Below are 18,260 nucleotides of genomic sequence, written 5' to 3'. Positions count from 1 at the left end.
AGATGGAAAAGCTGTGTACTTAACACACGAAATGACAGCAGTCCATACCATGAAGCATTTTTATATTTGAACTCATTTTTTTAAAAAAAAAAAAACACGTCACAATACGTGTCACAAGAGAACCCAATTCCAAGGACAAAGGAATTTGGTTCTCTTCTGACATTGGCTCCTTACCCTTTCCTACTGTGTGTGTGGGGGTGGCAATGCTTGTAAACTCAGCGACAGCGGCCATCTGCCCCTTCTTCCTTCAGAGTCAGACTACAAAAGAGGATGCGGACTGAACCGACCCTCTCCCCCACCCCCCAACTCATCAGCGAGGTAACCATGGAATCCTCGACGAGGATCACATGACGCTCCGCGCCGTTCTTTACCCACGACGGGTCGTCAGGTGTCCAGCTACATCCCCCCCCCCCCCCTTCCAGCTAGAGTCGTGCCTGGACCCCCCTCGTGACCGCCTCCCTCGCTTCCAATTTGAGACTCGCCTCGGATAGTTTTCAGCGCTGAGAGTAAGGGAGGGGGCGGAGCCCAGTCCATCACAACCCCCCTCCCCCCCCATCCAGAACAGCCGTAATCTTAATACTAGCGCTACGGCTGCCCAGAACCTGAGAAGAGAGAGGGCAGGTGCATGGTACGTGCTGAGTTGTTCATCAGTATCGTCTTGCATTTTCCAGGTATTAACGTTGTGGTTTTTTTTTTGTTTTGTTTTTAACTCTCGTTCTCCGTGCTGTAGTGTTTTTTTTTTTTTTTGGGGGGGGGGTTTGCACCCTTTTCTCCTAGACCCCCCCCCCCCGGTGCAGCTAATGTGGTCACCTTTGCTGTTGGAAGGAGATGGGCTCTCCCGTTTGCCCCCCACTCCTCCCCCCCCCCCAAGAGAACTGCTCTTATCTTATAGATTGACTCCCGTTTTTGCTTAACAAGATTCTTTTCTCTTACGCCTGGCGGGCTCGGCTTCCCCTGCACATTTCGCTTGATTCGTTTGCAGGATTTTATACGGAGACGGCAGAAATCACATAGTGCGCATTTGCGTATAAAGACGTATTTTTTTTTGCGATCTCGGTTATAAAATAAGCCACAAACGATGTGACCCAAATCGCAATTTTAAAATTTTCACCTGTAGGCACCGTTTTCTATAAAGATGTTTTTTGTTGGGTTTTTTTGAGGGGGGGGGGAATTCACTCAAATTCAGGGTTTAGAGATATGTGGACTACTGTTAAGACCAATTTTTTTTTTTTTTATTTTACTACAAATTGTGATATTTTAACACAATTTGTATTAGGTGATTTTTGCTTTAAGCCGGTTCCTTTATGTACAGTGGAATTTACGACTGTGTTGATGGTTGATTGACATTGCTAATAAATATAATGCACGACGTGGTAAAATGACTCATCTTAACAGTAGCAGGCGTTGTACTAGGCTGTAAGGTCATCATGTAACATGAAAACCACATTATTTGTTAAAGTGACTTAACTGCAGTGTTCTTGGAAACACATAAATCATAGGTTAGTTAAGTACACAGGGTCCTTTTATACTGGTATCTTCTGATCGTGTAAAGTTCTTCTGACATTGATATCTTGAAATAGTTGGAAGAAGCACAGTAAGTATACTCTCATCATGATATACACTACAGCAGGGATGTCAAAGTCCCTCCTGGAGGGCCACAATCCAGTTGGGTTTTCAGGATTTCCTCAATGAATATGCATGAGATCTATTTGCATGCACTGCTTTCATTGTATGCTAATAGATCTCATGCATATTCATTGCGGAAATCCTGAAAACCCGACTGGATTACGGCCCTCGAGGAGGGACTTTGACACCCCTGCACTACAGTAATGGCATGAAGGAAGAGCTAGAGGTCAAAACAACTTCCAAAATTATCTCTCAAATTATACAGATCTTACTTATTAGTGATGGTAAGGTTCTAAGGGGAGGATTCTCTAATGCGTATTACACCCGTGGACCCGCAGAATTATTATTTTGTGGACTGGCAAACTACTAGGACTAAAATTTAAAAATCCCATTTCTGCCCCATCTCCGCGACCTCGATCACCTCAGTAACTATAGAAAAATAGACAAATATAGTGCAAAACATAGACAGCAGATATAAATTCTCAAAACTGACACATTTTAATCACTACATTGAAAATAAAATCATTTTTCTTACCTTTGCTGTCTGGTGATTTCATGAGTCTCTGGTTGCGTTTCCTTCTGTCTGTGTATCTTTTCTTTCATTTCTTTCTTTCTGCACTCAGGACCAAGAATTGTCCCTTTCTATTCCCTCCCTCTTTCCTTCCTATGTCCTTAGTGCCCCCAGTGCCTCCTTTCCATGTCTTTAGTGTCCCCGGTGCCTCCTTTCCATGTCTTTAGTGCCCCCAGTGCCTCCTTCCCATGTCCTTAGTGCCCCTTCCTGTCTTTAGTTCCCCCAGTGCCTCCTTCCCATGTCCTTAGTGCCCCTTCCTGTCTTTAGTGCCCCCAGTGCTTCCTTCCCATGTCTTTAGTGCCCCCAGTGCCTCCTTCCCATGTCCTTAGTGCCCCTTCCTGTCTTTAGTGCCCCCAGTGCCTCCTTCCCATGTCTTTAGTGCCCCCAGTGCCTCCTTCCCATGTCTTTAGTGCCCCCAGTGCCTCCTTCCCATGTCCTTAGTGCTCCTTCCTGTCTTTAGTGCCCCCAGTGCCTCCTTCCCATGTCCTTAGTGCCCCTTCCTGTCTTTAGTGCCCTCAGTGCTTCCTTCCCATGTCTTTAGTGCCCCAGTGCCTCCTTCCCAAGTCCTTAGTGCCCCTTCCCATGTCCTTAGTGCTCCCAGTGCCTCCTTCCCATGTCTTTAGTGCCCCCAGTGCCTCCTTCCCATGTCTTTAGTGCCCCAGTGCCTCCTTCCCATGTCTTTAGTGCCCCCAGTGCCTCCTTCCTATGTCTTTAGTGCCCCCAGTGCCTCCTTCCTATGTCCCTCTCACTGCCTTCCACACTTTGTCCCACCCCCACCCCCAAAGCCAGCCTGCCTACCTGTCTACCTCTTTCCTTCCCTCCCTGGCCAAAGCCAGCCTGCATGCCTGCCTACCTCCTTCCCTCCGTGCTGCGCAAAAAAAAAAAAAAAAGCCTCCCTCCTTCCTTTCCCCTGTTCTTACCGCCCTGCTGCTGCTGCTAAAGCTGACAGGAAGTCTTCTTTCCGACGTCAATTCTGACGTAGGAGAGGACGTTCTGGGCCAGCCAGGCAGCGATTGGCTGGCCCAGAACGTCCTCTCCGATGTCAGAATTGACGTCGGAAAGAAGACTTCCTGTCTGCTTTAGCAGCAGCAGCAGGGCGGTAAGAGCAGGGGACCGGGGGAAAGGAAGGAGGGAGGCTTTATTTTTTTGCGCGACAGGTAGGGACAGGAAATGATCGCCTGTCCCGTTGTCCCCTAAGCTGTGTGTGAGGATAACGGGACAGGAGATCTGAAAATGAGACCTATGGTCACCTTAATCTTGCCGAACAGTGCTCTAATGTATGCAATAAAATCCGATGGGCTCCTGTCACGGGCACTATTGTAACGATTTGATTGTGCAGCGCTGTGTGTGTCTGGTAGCGGTATAGAAATAATTAATAGTAGTAGTAATAGAAGATTTTAAAAAAGCGAGTCATTCTTTAAAAAATGTGCCTGCAAATGAGGTTCACAGAGTGTTGCTAAATTAGCATATGCTGATTGCTGGTGATAGTGATCAGCCCATGCGCAGCATACACCCACAAATTTTTTTTTTTTTTTTTTTTTAAAAGACCCCTAATTGAAGATCTGGAGGAAGGATGCCCACTCCCTCCCTCTACCATAAAGCAACCCCCCTGACTCCCCACCCAGCAACGGGAGGGATGCCCACTTCCTCCCACCACTGTCAAGCAACCAACCCGACAAACACATCTCCAGCAGTGGGAAAAATGCCCACTCCCTTTCGCCACTGCTGTAAAGCAACCCACCTGACACCCCTCCCCCCCAGTAGTGGGAAGGATGCCCTATGTAGTGAGTTTTGGTTTCAGCTGAAAGCTTTCAGGCTTTTTTGTTGTTGTTTTGACTGAAACAACAACAACAAAAAAGCAGTTTAAGTACGCCTCTATGCAAAAACCTCTCCTTCAGTGCTCACTAGTGTTACCCAATTCATGGAAAATTTTTTTGATTTGATTTGGCCTATTGAATCTTTTTTTTTTTTTTTAAATTCAATTCGATTGCTTCTCCTGCCGGTGCTGTGGTGTAATCAAAATAAACAAAAAATACTTTTTCTCTCTCTTTAGGTCCTAGCTCATGCTTATATGTAGCCCTGGTCTCTCACTCTCACCATGCAGCACAGGGCTCTGGCCAGCTCTTTGGGTCAAGAGAGTCGCCTGCCCGACACCAGGGCTCCCAAAAAGAATGTTATTTAGAGAAGCGGGGGAGAGTCGCTCCCCTGTTAACCACCAGCTCTGGTAGGATACACATTTCAATCTGACATATTGTAATCACAAAATAGAATAGAATTATTTTTTCTACCTTTTGTTGTCTGGTCATTTTATTATTCAAATCATGTTGGTCCCAGGCTCTGGTTTCTGTTTGTCTTCTGTTAACTCGCTTGCCAGGGTCTCCTGCCTGTTTGACGTTTTGTTATTTATCCCTGCTTGCCATCCATCTTCCATCTCTGAACCTTCCCTTCTACTGCCACATCCAACATTTCTGCCCACTGTCTACCATCTCTCTCTATTTCCCTCCATGCAGCATCTCTTCCTTCCTCCCCTTCATTATGATGTGCAACATTTCTTTCTCTCTCAATGCACTCCCTGCCCTCCACCCCATGTCTAACATTTCTCCCTCTCTCTTCTCCATACATATCTCCCTCCCTTCCACCATATGCAGGATTTCTCCCTCTCACCCCTTTCTACCTCTTTGTTGTATCTCTCCCTTCCTCTCCTCCAAATCATGTCCAACAATCCTTCTTTTCTCCTCTCTCTCCCCCCCTTTGCAACAGTTTTCCATCCCTCCCTCCCGTCCCCCTGTGCAGCAGCTATCCATCCCTTCTATCCCCCTGTGCAGCACCTCCCGACTGACCCCCCCTACTGTGAGACCAGAAATACCTTCTGGCCTCCCAAGACAACAGTGGCCGGTTGGCAGGGGCAGTGCTGTAAATAGGCTGCATGTGGCCTGCCCTGCCAGGGCTTCCCTCTGCTGTATCTTCAGTGATATGGCAGAGGGAAGGCCCTGGTGGGGCAGGGCACGAGTCGCCTGTTCAAAGTGCTGCCGCTGCTGCTTTAGGAGGTCCGCCTCCCGGTGCTATGTCAGGTCTCACTGGGGGAGGGGGCTTGCTAACCAAATTGAGTCTGATTTTTTTTGCAAAATGAATCGATTCACTGTAATGAATCGATTTGAATCGGGCAGCACTAGTGCTCATTGCCTTCCTGTTGGTTGGATCCTACCTACGCAGTCTTTATTGATAAGTACATCAAATTTTGAACAATTATGAATTTGATTTTCAGTCTCAGTATGACAGAACAATGTAATCAAATGGGACACATTTGTTTTTGATTACTTAAGACATTTCAGTAGCTTTTGACTCTATCATGAAATATTGTTTTGATGGTTAAAGACAGTAGGTATTAATAGTACAATGATGGGTTTTCTTTATTTCTATCTCATAAGCAATATTGTGTCATGAGGAATCATGTAGAGAATGACACAAGGACAAAGTTTGTCCCTGTCCCTGCAGGCTCTGTCTTCATTTGCACAAGCCTCAAACACTTATGATTTTATATTTAAATATTTTTTTTAAGTATAAAAGGGACAATGGGCTAGATTCACAAAGTAAATCGATTGTGTACTGATTGGTTTGCGACCCCTTAGCGACCAAATTCCCCTCCGGCCCGATTCACTTATCTCTCTGCCGACTATCCTCCGATCAGTGCATGCAAATGAGGGGAGGGACATTCAAGTAGGGATGGCAGCGATTCACAACAGGTAGGGGAGGGTCATTGGTGTGGGCAGACTTGATGGGCCTTTCCCCTTATCTGCCGTCACTTTCTATGTTTCTATGTTTCTAATCAATCCGATCCGACTGGGCTGGCCGATCATCTGAAGAAGCAACTGCTGGGGACCAGTCTAAAACGTCTTTCCGACTGGAAGCTCTGCTCTCTGCCCTGCAATCTGTCCTGCCTGCTTCCCCCTGAATGCCGCCCTGCTCGATCTTCCCCCTGAATGCTGCTCTGCTCTGCCCTGATCTTCCCCGAATCTCTCCTGCCCTTCCCCGGCCTGCAAGCCCATGGTTTTAACACGTGGGTTTAAAGTGGGTTAAAACCACGGGCTCGCAGGGCTAAAAACAAAACAAAAAAGTTAAAGTTAAAAAATAAATAAAAATCCAACAAACAGAACATTAAAAACAATTATGATGTAAAAATGAAATTTAGAAGGGGGAGGCTAAAAAAATTGGATTAAATACAATTCCAAAACAAATGAAAAAGGGTGGGTAAGGAGACAAAAGGTTGGGGAATGTTACCTGCTTAATTTCTACTTAATAGTGTTCCTTGTCCAGATAAATTCCAGAATGAGTTCATATGATATTAAATGGGTCAGTTAAAGGCGTCCTTAAACAACCAACTTTTTAGTAGGCCTTTAAACTTATTAAGTAATTTTTCTTCTCTTATATTGGATGGAAGCAAGTTCCAAACTTGAGGAGCTGTAACAGAAAAGATCATATCCCTCCTTGAATAAATGATTTTTAATGAGGGAATTAACTAACAGAGATTTTTCTTCTGATCTTAAAGATTTTACAGGGATGTATGGAATTAAAAATCTTTCTAAAAATGCTGGGGTTTTGTTGACTAATATTTTATGTGTGAGTAAAGCTATTTTGTAAGTAATTCTGTGGTTTACCAGTAGCCAGTAATTTTCCTTTAACAGTGGAGTTACATGATCAATTTTTTTTTTTTTTCATGATAATTTTTATTGCGGTGTTTTGGAGAATTTGTAGTCTATGTATTTCTTTTAAGGTAGTCCCTTTGTATAGGGCATTGCAATAGTCAATTTTAGAAATGACTAGGGAATGTATTAAGATATTTAATGATGATTTGTCGAGAACCGCGGACAATGATCTAATTAATCTTAACCTATAGACACAAGTTCTTACCAGTGAACTAATTTGGTCATGGTAGCTAAGCTTTTGGTCTAATATGACCCCGAGAATCTTCACCTTAGTTACTACTCTAAGGTTAGTTGTGTTTATGGTTATATTGGCTCCTAATTTCTGACCCTCCCTACATGGAAAAAGCATAGTCTCTGTTTTGGATGTATTGAGGGCCAATTTATTGTCGTGCAACCATTTTGATATTTTAGAAAGTTTCTCATTGATTGCTGTTATGTTTTTATTTTAAATATTGCTCACTGTTTTTATTTATTGTACACCGCTTTGATTTGATGGTATTTTTTTTTTGTTAAAAATGGCGGTATATCAAATAAAATAATTATAACTGTGTATAACTATATAAAGAGAATATTGATGTTGTATGCATATATTTAAGAACTATTAATCAGTGAATAAAAGTCAACTATTTGAAGTTAAACATATTCAAAACTCAGGTTATTTTGCTGTCATGTTACTTTTTTTCATTGAAATTGTATTAGGTGACAGGATTCAATCATTGGATGTTAACCTCTATTCTGCCTTAACCATGACATAATGGGGGTCTTTTACTAAGGCATACTAGCCGATTTAGCGCATGCTACATATTAACGCACGTTAAATGCTAATGTGTCCATAGAATATAATGGGCACGTTAGCATTTAGCATGTGCTAAATCGGCTAGCGCCTTAGTAAAAGACCCCCATTATGTACAGATGATCGGTGTGATTTTATTATTTTTCAAAACGTAATCTCTTAAAAGACTAGGAATAATATAGAATGCAGCAGTTCGCCTGATTTTTGGTTTTAAAAAGCATGATCATGTAACCCTTATTATTTAAAACTCCATTGGTTGCCATTTGAGGCTAGAGTTTTGTTTAAATTTGGCTATATTTGTTTTAAAGTTTTATTTGGATTGACTCCAACCTACCTCCCTTCCTACTTTGAATTTTTTTAATTCAAATAAGAATACACAAAAAACTTACTGGTTTATGTTTCCATCGGTAAAAGCATGTCATTATAAGAGATTATTAGGAAAAACTTTTGCATTTCAGGCTAGTGCAATGAATTCATGTTGGAATACGCTTATTCTCCAAGCTCAATCTTATTATTTATTTAGAAAAATTCTTAAAACTTATCTGTTTGATAAATATGTGACTTAATTGCCATTTTGTATTTTTTTTTTTAGAAATTTTGATATGCTTATGTAAGTAATTCACTGTTTGTGTAGTTCCTTCTTGCTGTAAACTGCCTTGAACTAATTGTTTTCTAAAAAGTATCCACTGGATCAAAACGTTTCAAATCCCTAGGGATTTGAAACGTTTTGATCCAGTGGATACTTTTTAGAGAACGATATTGATTTACACTGGATAAAAGTTTTTGTAGAAAATTATAGCCAGTGACAAATAAGCTTGAACTAATTGTTTGGCAGTATATAAGAATAAAATTATTATCATTATTATTAGAATAATTCAATGTTTATTTAGCCCATGGGATATTTTAAGATAATCATTCAGTGCTACTATTCTGCATTTTAATTGCTGTAACAGTTTACTTTTGATGTTGCCTAGAAATGTATTGAAGTTGCTGGAGATAGCACAAAATGCAAGCTATAGTATTTTGTGCTGGTTATCAAAATATGATTACATATCCCCAACTTTGATGTACCTGCATTGATTGCCAATTGAATATAGAGTTAAAAATATACAATTTTGATGCTGGTCTTTAAAGTTCTGACTAATAAAGTTATAATGGCAATTTACTGAAGCTTGCATCTACATCAGCCATCAAGATCTGTCAATTTCTGTGTAATATGTTGTTCCCTCACTTTCTGCATTTTGCAATTCTCTGATTGTCCAGCATTATTCCTTGGGTTGCATAAATGAGACCTAAATTACATACTTTAGATTCATATTTTCCTTTTAACTATTTCTTGTTAATAAATTGTACCCTCAGTACTTGCATTCTGTAATCCGCTTTATTCTATAACTCGCTTTATTCTGTAATTCACCTTATTGTCCAGCTCTATTCTAAAATGTGCAGATTGTTCAGCTTTATTCCTTGGGTTACATACAAGAAATCTATACTACATACTTAAGATTCATATTTTCCTTTTATCTATTTCTTATGTAATAAATTGTACCTTCACTTCTTGCATTCTGAGGACTATATAGTTAATATATTGCTTTGTATACTTTCTTTAGTCTGTATAGACTAAATATTTGTATTTCAGTATTTCTTGTACCATTTTATGGTTGAATAGAAATTATAAATAATAAAAAAAAATCATTATTATTGCACATCCAGGGCAGTGTTTCTTTGATCATACATCCATCTTTTAATTTTTAACATTCAACTTTCTTCCATTTTTCTGCTTTCTTCTCAAAATCTACTTTTCCATGCCTTGCCTTCCCATCTATCCATATGTACCATCTCCTCCCTCTTTCTTCTCTCCTACTCTCATCTATCCATAAGAAGCATTTCTTCTTATCTCTTCCCTTCTGTATCCATTGCTGTGTACCATCTCCTCCCTCTGTCTCCCCTTCCCCTCCATCCCTATGCACCATCTCATCCCTCTCCCATGGTCAGACATCTCTGTCTTACCCTTTCCCCCTCATATGGTCTAGCATCTTTCTCCTCTCCTTCCCATAGCCTGGAATCTCTCTCTTCTCCCATGGTCTGGCAACTCTCTCTCCCCTTCCTTCCCTCTTCCCGAGGTTTAACATCTTTCTCCTCCCCTTTTTGACATCTGGCATCTCTCTCTCTCTCCTTCCCATTCCAGTGGTCTGACATATCTCCCTTCTTTGAGTCTTCTCTCCTCCCTCCCAGTGTAACATTTCTCCCTCTCCCCTACTGGCTGACCTACTCCCCTTGCAGCCAGCAAAAACCTCCTAAGGAAAATGTACCCCATCAAGAGAATGAACAAACCGCTCATACATACTCTTACTCCCCTCAATCATCCATCCGACTCATTCCCTGTCATTCCATCCAATCCTCTTTTCTTTCCCCAAACCCCCCATGGAAACTCATCAAATCCCCCTCCCCCCAACTATTACAACATTATAATAATAAAGTCATTATCATAAAGCAAACTCATCTCTTCCACTTCGATATTGGACTTTGGCTTCCCTGCTTTACACCATGTTGTGTCAAATTGTCAAGTTATTGTTAGAAGGCTTATGAGTCTGGTTTCCTTTTTTTAGGTAAGTCCTTGCAGCCTAGGTCTTCTAAGTCCTTCCATGCCTCGGCATATGATCGTGCTTGTTTTGAGCGGCTTGCCACTATAATAAAATTCCAAACGGAAAAAGCCATCTATATCACAAGTTGGCATTTTGTAAATAGCGAGTTACGTCTGCCAATTTTTTCCGTTTCAACAATATTGTTCTAGCCAAATCTTGGAAAATAGATATTTTGCAATTTTCCCAATTAAAGTCTCTTATAGTTCGGGCCTTTTGCAAAACTTTTTCTTTAATTCGAAAATCCAAAAAACAAGCTATTATATCTCTTGGAAAGGAGTCTTTTCTGGGCCCCAGAGCCCGATGTATTCTATCCAGGTGAAGTTTAAGTTCTTTATCGCCTTCAGCTTGTTATCCATCCATTTGAAATGATGCAGCACAAATCTGCATCACAACCAATTCACAATCCTATTGTTCTAGCTCCAGAATACCTTTAAAATATAGGTTATGTCATCTAGATCTATTTTCAAGATCTTCTATGGCATCTAGAGTCGATCTACGATCCTTTAGAGCAGGGCTACCCAAAGTCTAGTACTTGAGATTTACTGGCAGGCCAGGTTTTCTGGATATCCACAATAAACATGTATGAGAGAGATTTGCATACCAAGAAGGCAGTGCAGGCAAATCTCTCTCATGGATATTCATTGTGGATATCCAGAAAACCTGGCCTGCCAGTAGATTTTGAGGACCAGACTTGGGCAGCCCTGCTTTAGAGCTTATTGTTCAGTGGAACGCAGGACTTGGCATTGGATCTGGCATTGGCAAGTTTCAAGTTTCTTTATTTTTGATATACCGGTTATCATACAGGTATCTCAATGGTTAACAATAAAATAAAATATAAAAATTTAAAGTAAAAATAAAAGCATTTCTAAGTTAAAAGGAGGGAAGGACTTGCGCATTATAGAAACATAGAAACATAGAAGATGACGGCAGAAAAGGGCTACAGCCCATCAAGTCTGCCCACTCTGCTTACCCACCCCCTGTCTATGCCCTAATGACCCAATTTTCTTATCTTGACCCTCGTAGGGATCCTACATGGGTATCCCATTTATTCTTAAAGTCTGGCACGCTGTCTGCCTCGATCACCTGCACTGGAAGCTTGTTCCAATGATCAACCACTCTCTCTGTGAAGAAATACTTTCTGGTGTCGCCATGAAATTTTCTGCCCCTGAGTTTGAGCGGGTGCCCTCTTGTGGCCGAGGGTCCCTTGAGAAAGAAAATATCATCTTCCACTTCGACACGTCCCGTGAGGTACTTAAATGTTTCGATCATGTCTCCCCTCTTCCTACGTTCCTCAAGAGTGTAGAGCTGCAATTTGTTCAGTCTCTCTTCGTACGAGAGACCCTTGAGCCCCGAGATCATCCTGGTGGCCATCCGCTGAACCGATTCAATTCTGCGCACATCTTTACTGTAATGTGGCCTCCAGAACTGCACACAGTACTCCAGATGAGGTCTCACCATGGCCCTGTACAACGGCATTGTGACTTCAGGCTATCGGCTGACGAAACTTCTATTGATACACCCCAATATCTGCCTTGCCTTAGATGAAGCCTTCTCCACTTGATTGGCAGTTTTCATGTCTGCACTGATGATTACTCCTAAATCTCGTTCTGCTGAAGTCCTAGTTAAAGTTTCTCCGTTCAAGAAGTACGTCCTGCATGGATTTCCGCTTCCGAGGTGCATGACCTTACATTTCTTAGCATTGAAGCCTAGCTGCCAGGTTGAGGACCAACTTTCCAATGTAAGCAGGTCCTGCGCCATATAATTCTGTAAACTGCATTCACTTACTATATTACATAGTTTGGCGTCATCGGCGAATAGTGTTATTTTACCTTGAAGCCCTTGAGTCAGATCCCCTATGAATATGTTGAAAAGGAGTGGACCTAGGACCGAGCCCTGCGGCACTCCACTGGTCACCTCCGATGTCTGAAGTCTGCCACTCAGCCAATCATTGACCCATGCAGTTAGTGTCTCTCCTAACCCCATCGATTCCATCTTGCTTAGCAGCCTGCGGTGTGGGACACTGTCAAAAGCTTTACTGAAGTCCAGGTACACGACGTCCAAAGACTCTCCCAAGTCCAACTTTCTTGTTACCCAGTCAAAGAAGCTGATGAGATTGGATTGGCACCCTTGGTGAATCCATGCTGACTGGGATCCCGAAGATTCCCTTCATTCAAGACGTACATGATACAGAAGGGAGAAAATGGGGAGAAGAAAATTATTTAAATACATCGAGATGGAAAATAAAAATAAAGGGAGGAAAAAGGAAGTACATTTGGGAAGGGAGTGTTGCTCCAAAAGAAGTGTTTTGATTGTCAAAAAAAAAAGTTCTACAAAGGAGGAACAATTATCGTTGAAGTCGAGTTTACAGGGTGTAGGCATCTTTAAAAAGGAAGGTTTTGAGTTTGATTTTAAATTTATCTAAGAGTTTTCTAATCGAAGGTCAGCAGGAAGGACATTCCACGTGGTGGGGGCAGTAACAGAAGATGGATTTGTGGGTAGTGTCGTAGAAAAGTTCTCTTATCGAAGAAATCGTGAATAGGTTTTGATTATTAGATCGAAGAGTCCTACAAGATGCATATGGAATTAGAAGTTTATCTATGAAAGCTGGTTGGTGGGAGTGTTTTGAAAGCAAGAAGTAGTATTTTATAGGTGAGGCTTAGTAGATTAATTTCACTGCAGTGTTTTGTAGTAATTGGACATGACAAATTTATTTCTAGATTATGCCTCAACATGCCCGCCCAAGTCTCCAAGATCTCTAAGAAGCTCTGAATGAGCGGTTGGCACATCTATTTGTATTCCCTGCATTTCTGCTTTCAGTTCTTTAAACCAGCGGGAAAGATCTTTCTTTGTTATTCCATCCTCATCTGTTTGATTAGTGTTCTCTGGTTCCGTCTCTGAATCAGAAATGTCTTGCACCATTTTGTCTCTTTCCTTCCTCGATTTCTCTGTTTGCCTTCGGAGGTTGCCTTCCGTTATTGTCATATATTTAAATTTTTCAAGTCGCTTACATGTCTCCATGGGTAATGAGTATTAATTTACCCTTAACATCAGCGGGTTTGAGGAGGTGAGAGCATAAAACTTCCAAACTGAGTTCTCCGATGTGGCGCTCGCTGCTCAGCCGTCCATTCTTCTATGATGATGTCATTTCCTCCCGAAATGTGTAATGTTTTCTGGGCTGATGATACACAGAAATTTTAAATATAACCAGGAAAACTAGAGTAGAAGTATGTTTAGGCTTCCTTTCCTCAAGGCAAAAGGCTGCATCGAGATGGTTGGGTGAAAGGAGTTATTGCATTAGGAACAAAAGGTACTTGTGAAATCTTGATGCTTTGTTAATAGTTAAAGTGCTGAATAGGTAAAGGGAATTGGTAGAATTGGAGTAGTGCTTTCTAATCTTTTTTTTTAAGGCTGTGATCCTATTATTGTGGCCAAATAACTCTCACTCCTGGAGAACCCACCTAGAACATGACCCCATTTGGGGTCCCATTCCACAGTTTGGGAAGCTCTGCATTAGGGGCTAATGGGCTGGAAAGAGACCTTTTTGTGTGTCAGAACCTTTTTTTAATAATTCCTAGCATCTTGTTTGCTTTTTTGGCTGCCGCCGCACTTTGGGCAGAAGGTTTTATTGTATTGTCTACAATGACACCCAGATCCTTTTCTTGGGTGCTAACCCCCAGGTTGGACCCTAGCATCTGATAACTAACAGCAATTTTTCTTTGAGGCAAATACTAAATATTAGAAACCAGTAAGGTGTCAGCATTTTGTAAAACAATATTTATCTGAGGTATTTTCTAAACAAAATTTTAGTGACTATAATGGAGTAACAGGAAAATTCAATACATGTGAGTTTTTGGCTCTATGTAAAATTTCTAATTATTCAATATTATGATAGGACAGTGGCGTACCTAGGGTATGTGGCACCCGGGACCCATCATTTTTTGACACCCCCCCATGTAAAAAAATATTTTTTGTAATGACCATGAAACGGAATAAATGGTCAGAATAGAAACAGGCAGTGTAAATTTTCTTATATTCCAAACATAACATAACATAAATTATGTCTGAATTGTCATGACATCAGAAGTACATATGGAGTAGTTGCAGGTGATGCTTGGGACAGTTCTGATTGTGTTAGTTCGGTTTTATGTGTTTTTTGAATAGAAGGGTTTTTATTTCTTTTTGAAGGTTTTGCAGTCTGTGGTCGATGTCAATTGGTTGTAGAGTTGGGGGTCGAGTGTTGCAGCTCGAATGGCTAGGAGGTTGTCGAACAGTTTTTTTCTTTTGACGTTTTTGGTTGGAGGGTGTGTGAATGGTGCGTGAGTTCTCCTATGTCTGTTTGAAGTGGATTGAATTATTTAGCTGAAGAAATTAGTTACCCCCTCATCCCACACACATTAATTCTCTTCCATTTTTGTTCCCATTATAAAAAACACTGATAAGTTCCCAGAAAAAAAATACATTAAAATAAGAAGTGAAAACAGAGGCCCCTACAGATGAGAACATAACATAAGAATAGCCTAACTGGGTCAGACCAATGGTCCATCATGCCCAGTAGCCCATTCTCATGGTAGCCAATCCAGGACACTAATACCTGGTCAAAACCCAAAGAGTAGCAACATTCCATGCTACCGATCCAGGGCAAGCAGACACTTCCCCCATGTCTTAATAACAGATTATGGACTTTTCCTCCAGGAATTTGTCCAAATCTTTCTTAAAACCAGCTACACTATCTGCTTTTACCATAACTTCTGGCCACTTCATTTTTAAGTTTAGATCTTTCCTTTCAAACCTGGGGTGATATGTTCTGGGGGTCTCGCTGCCCACCTGCACACGTGAGCAGAGCTACAAACAGAAAATCAGATTTCACCCATTCAAGTCAATGTAAAAAGCTGTGGGACCGATTTGAACGAAACTTGGTATGCAGATCCCTCACTACCCGGGGTGATATGTTCTGGGGGTCTTGCTAGATGTCAAATACAGCACAAGGTAACTTCACATGGACTTAGCTGTGCAGGAAATGTGAATCTCCTCATACACCCACCATATAGTGCAAAAATGTGCAAAGGTCTGTTTTTTCTTTCGATCACTACATAGCCTAATGCCACACAAGCAGCGCTGTTACAAATATATTCTGTAGGTCAATGCTAAGGATAACAAAGTTTCCTTCCTTGGACCAGAAGAAGATACTGATAAACCACTGGAAGAGATCCCAAAACAACACCCTAAGACCCACTCAGTGTGTGAACCAGTTGAGTGGAGTGGACTAACTGGGGGGTGGAAATGGGCCCGGAGTTTGCACAGCAGAATTTCCCAGACCACCTCTTCCTCTCAACACATTGACACGCTGCCATCACCACCACTAGGAACACCTCACTGGGTAGGCCAGCTATGCTATAAACTTTATAAAACACATTATTATATTTTCTTATAAAGCGCATATTTTAACTGAACTCTCTGACATTCTCAGCCTTTTCCTTCACAAAAATAGAAGGAAGAAAAGTTCCCATTTCCTGCTGTCTCATGTCCCCGGCCTATACAATATTTTTTTTCTGCAGACCCTTCAAAAGTCTGACCAAATCCTCGTTTCACTTGCATTATAAAGTACTGAGGATGCCATCTCTCCCCAATCCCAGGTCCTAAAGTCTAAGACAGTAGCGCAAACTAATGCTGCCAGATTCAGGAAAAAAAATTTCGATTTGATTCAGCCTATTGAATTGGTTTTTCAATTCGATTTTCCTGACCAGTTGGGTGATTTTTTCAAAACTTCTGGTGGGTTTTATAGCTTTTTCACCCCCTTTGGCTTCTCCTAACCACACTGGCGCTGTGGTGTAAATAAAATAAAGAAACAAAAAGGACTTTTCCTCTCTCTGTTAAATCCTAGCTCACGTTTGCAGTCCAACACCAGCTCTGGCAGGATACACATTTCAAATCTGACATATTATAATCACAAAACAGAAAATAAAATTAATTTTTCTACCTTTTGTTGTCTGGTTATATTTCAAATCTTGTTGGTCCAAGGCTCTAGTTTTCTTCTGATAACTTGCTTGCCAGGGTCTCCTTCTTTCTTCTTTCTGCATGCTATCCATCCATCTGCCAACTCTGTCCTCCCTTTCCATTTCTCTTCCCTCCCCAGGAAGTCTGGTATCTTTCCTTTTTTTCATCTCCCTCCACAGATCCACCTTTTCTTAACTACCCTTTCATCCGGCATCTCTCCCTCCTTCCCCACCACCCCAGAGTCCACCATCTCTCCCTTTCTTTTCCCAATTACCCTCCTATCCAGTATCTCTATCCCTCCTCCACACCATCCCATGTGTCCAATTTCTCTCCCTTTCTGTTCCTTCCCACCCTAAATCCCATGGTCCATCATCTCTCTCCCTCTCCTCTATTTTCAGACCCATTATTTCTTCCTCCCCCCCAAAGTTTGGCATATGCACGTCTCTTTGAACACCCCTTCCCTCTGTGTACTTCTAAACCAGGGTCCCCCCCAAAGGCCTGTCCCCCCTTAAAGATCTGCCTGTCCCCCCTTGAAGGCCTGTCCCAACCCCTTGTAGGCCTGTCCCCCCTTGTAGGCCTGTCCCCCCCCTTGAAGGCCTGCCTGCCTGTCCCCCCCTTTGAAGGTCTGCACCCCCCAGAAGGCCTGCATCCCCCTGAAGGCCTGTCCCACCCCCTTGAAGGCCTGTCCCACCCCCTTGAAGGCCTGTCCCACCCCCTTGAAGGCCTGTCCCACCCCCTTGTAGGCCTGTCCCCCTTGTAGGCCTGCCTGCCTGTCCCCTCCTTGAAGGCCTGCACCCCCCCTTGAAGGCCTGCACCCCCCCCTTGAAGGCCTGCACCCCCCCTTGAAGGCCTGTCCCCCCCTTGAAGGCCTGCACCCTCCCGAAGGCCTGCACCCCCCTTGAAGGCCTGTCCCACCCCCTTGTAGGCCTGTCCCCCCCCTTGAAGGCCTATCCCCCCCCTTGAAGGCCTGTCCCCCCCTTGAAGGTCTGCACCCCCCCTGAAGGCCTGCACCCCCCTGAAGGCCTGCACCCCCCCTTGTAGGCCTGTCCCACCCCCTTGTAGGCCTGTCCCACCCCCTTGTAGGCCTGTCCCACCCCTTTGTAGGCCTGTCCCCCCCCTTGAAGGCCTGCCTGCCCCCCCTTGAAGGCCTGCCTGCCCCCCCTTGAAGGCCTGTCCCTCCCCCTTGAAGGTCTGCACACACCTCCAAAGGCCTGTCCCCCCCTTGAAGGCCTGCCTGTCCCCCCCCTTGAAGGCCTGTCCCCCCTTGAAGGCCTGCCTGCCTGCCTGTCACCCCCCTCCCCCTTGAAAGCCTGCCTGCCTGCCTGCCCGCCCGCCCCACCCCGAAGGACCGCTCGCCCCCCTGGCCTCCCTGCACCACCTATGAAGCAGCACTACCTATGCTCCCGGCCTTGCCGTTCATTCCCCCCCCACCACCCCTGAAGGACCGTTCGCCCCACTGACACTTCCTGCACCACCTATGAAGCAGCCACAGCAGGATCGCGACGTCAGCGATCCCTGCGCTGCTTAGGCGCTGCTTCCTGCGCCGCGGTCCCGCCCCTCCTCTGACATCAGAGGAGGGGCGGGACCGTGGCGCAGGAAGCAGCGCCCAAGCAGCTCAGGGATCGCTGACGTCGCGATCCTGCTGCAGGCTGCTTCACAGTGGGGCGAGCGGTCCTTTGGGGGTGGGGGGGACTGAACGGCAAGGCCGGGAGCACCCCCTCAGGGCTGGCACCCGGGGCGGACCACCCCTCCCGCCCCCCCCTTGGAACGCCACTGTGATAGGATACATTATCATTCTTAACATGTATTGTACTTGTAGCCTGCAGTACTGCCACTTTAGGCTCAAAATCATTCAAATGTTTTTTACACATCAAAATTTTTTTATCCAAACTTCCAAAGAGCCAATTGCTTTGGAGGTTTGTTCCATATAG

At 43.5% G+C, this 18,260-nt stretch overlaps 1 protein-coding gene across 21 annotated transcripts in view; it reads left to right on the top strand.

The window, feature by feature from the left end:
* The first annotated feature begins 415 nt into the window (after positions 1-415).
* ST3GAL5 (ST3 beta-galactoside alpha-2,3-sialyltransferase 5) overlaps positions 416-18,260 on the top strand; it is a 212,928-nt gene continuing 195,083 nt past the window's right edge. For 9 of the 21 annotated variants that reach the window (XM_033951810.1, XM_033951760.1, XM_033951653.1 and 6 more), the window contains exons 1-2: positions 418-671; positions 4,251-4,421. Coding sequence is in view for 4 of the 21 variants with exons in the window: in XM_033951760.1 (XP_033807651.1) it covers positions 4,261-4,421 (161 nt within the window). In the remaining 17 variants the exon portion in view is untranslated. Of the gene's footprint in view, positions 672-4,250; positions 4,422-18,260 lie in introns of all 21 variants that reach the window. The other 12 variants (XM_033951794.1, XM_033951742.1, XM_033951727.1 and 9 more) reach the window with 5 other exon arrangements.

Source organism: Geotrypetes seraphini, chromosome 1, assembly GCF_902459505.1.
Source record: "Geotrypetes seraphini chromosome 1, aGeoSer1.1, whole genome shotgun sequence".
In the NCBI taxonomy this organism is placed as follows: domain Eukaryota; kingdom Metazoa; phylum Chordata; class Amphibia; order Gymnophiona; family Dermophiidae; genus Geotrypetes; species Geotrypetes seraphini.
This window is presented reverse-complemented; position numbering and strand designations above follow the sequence as displayed.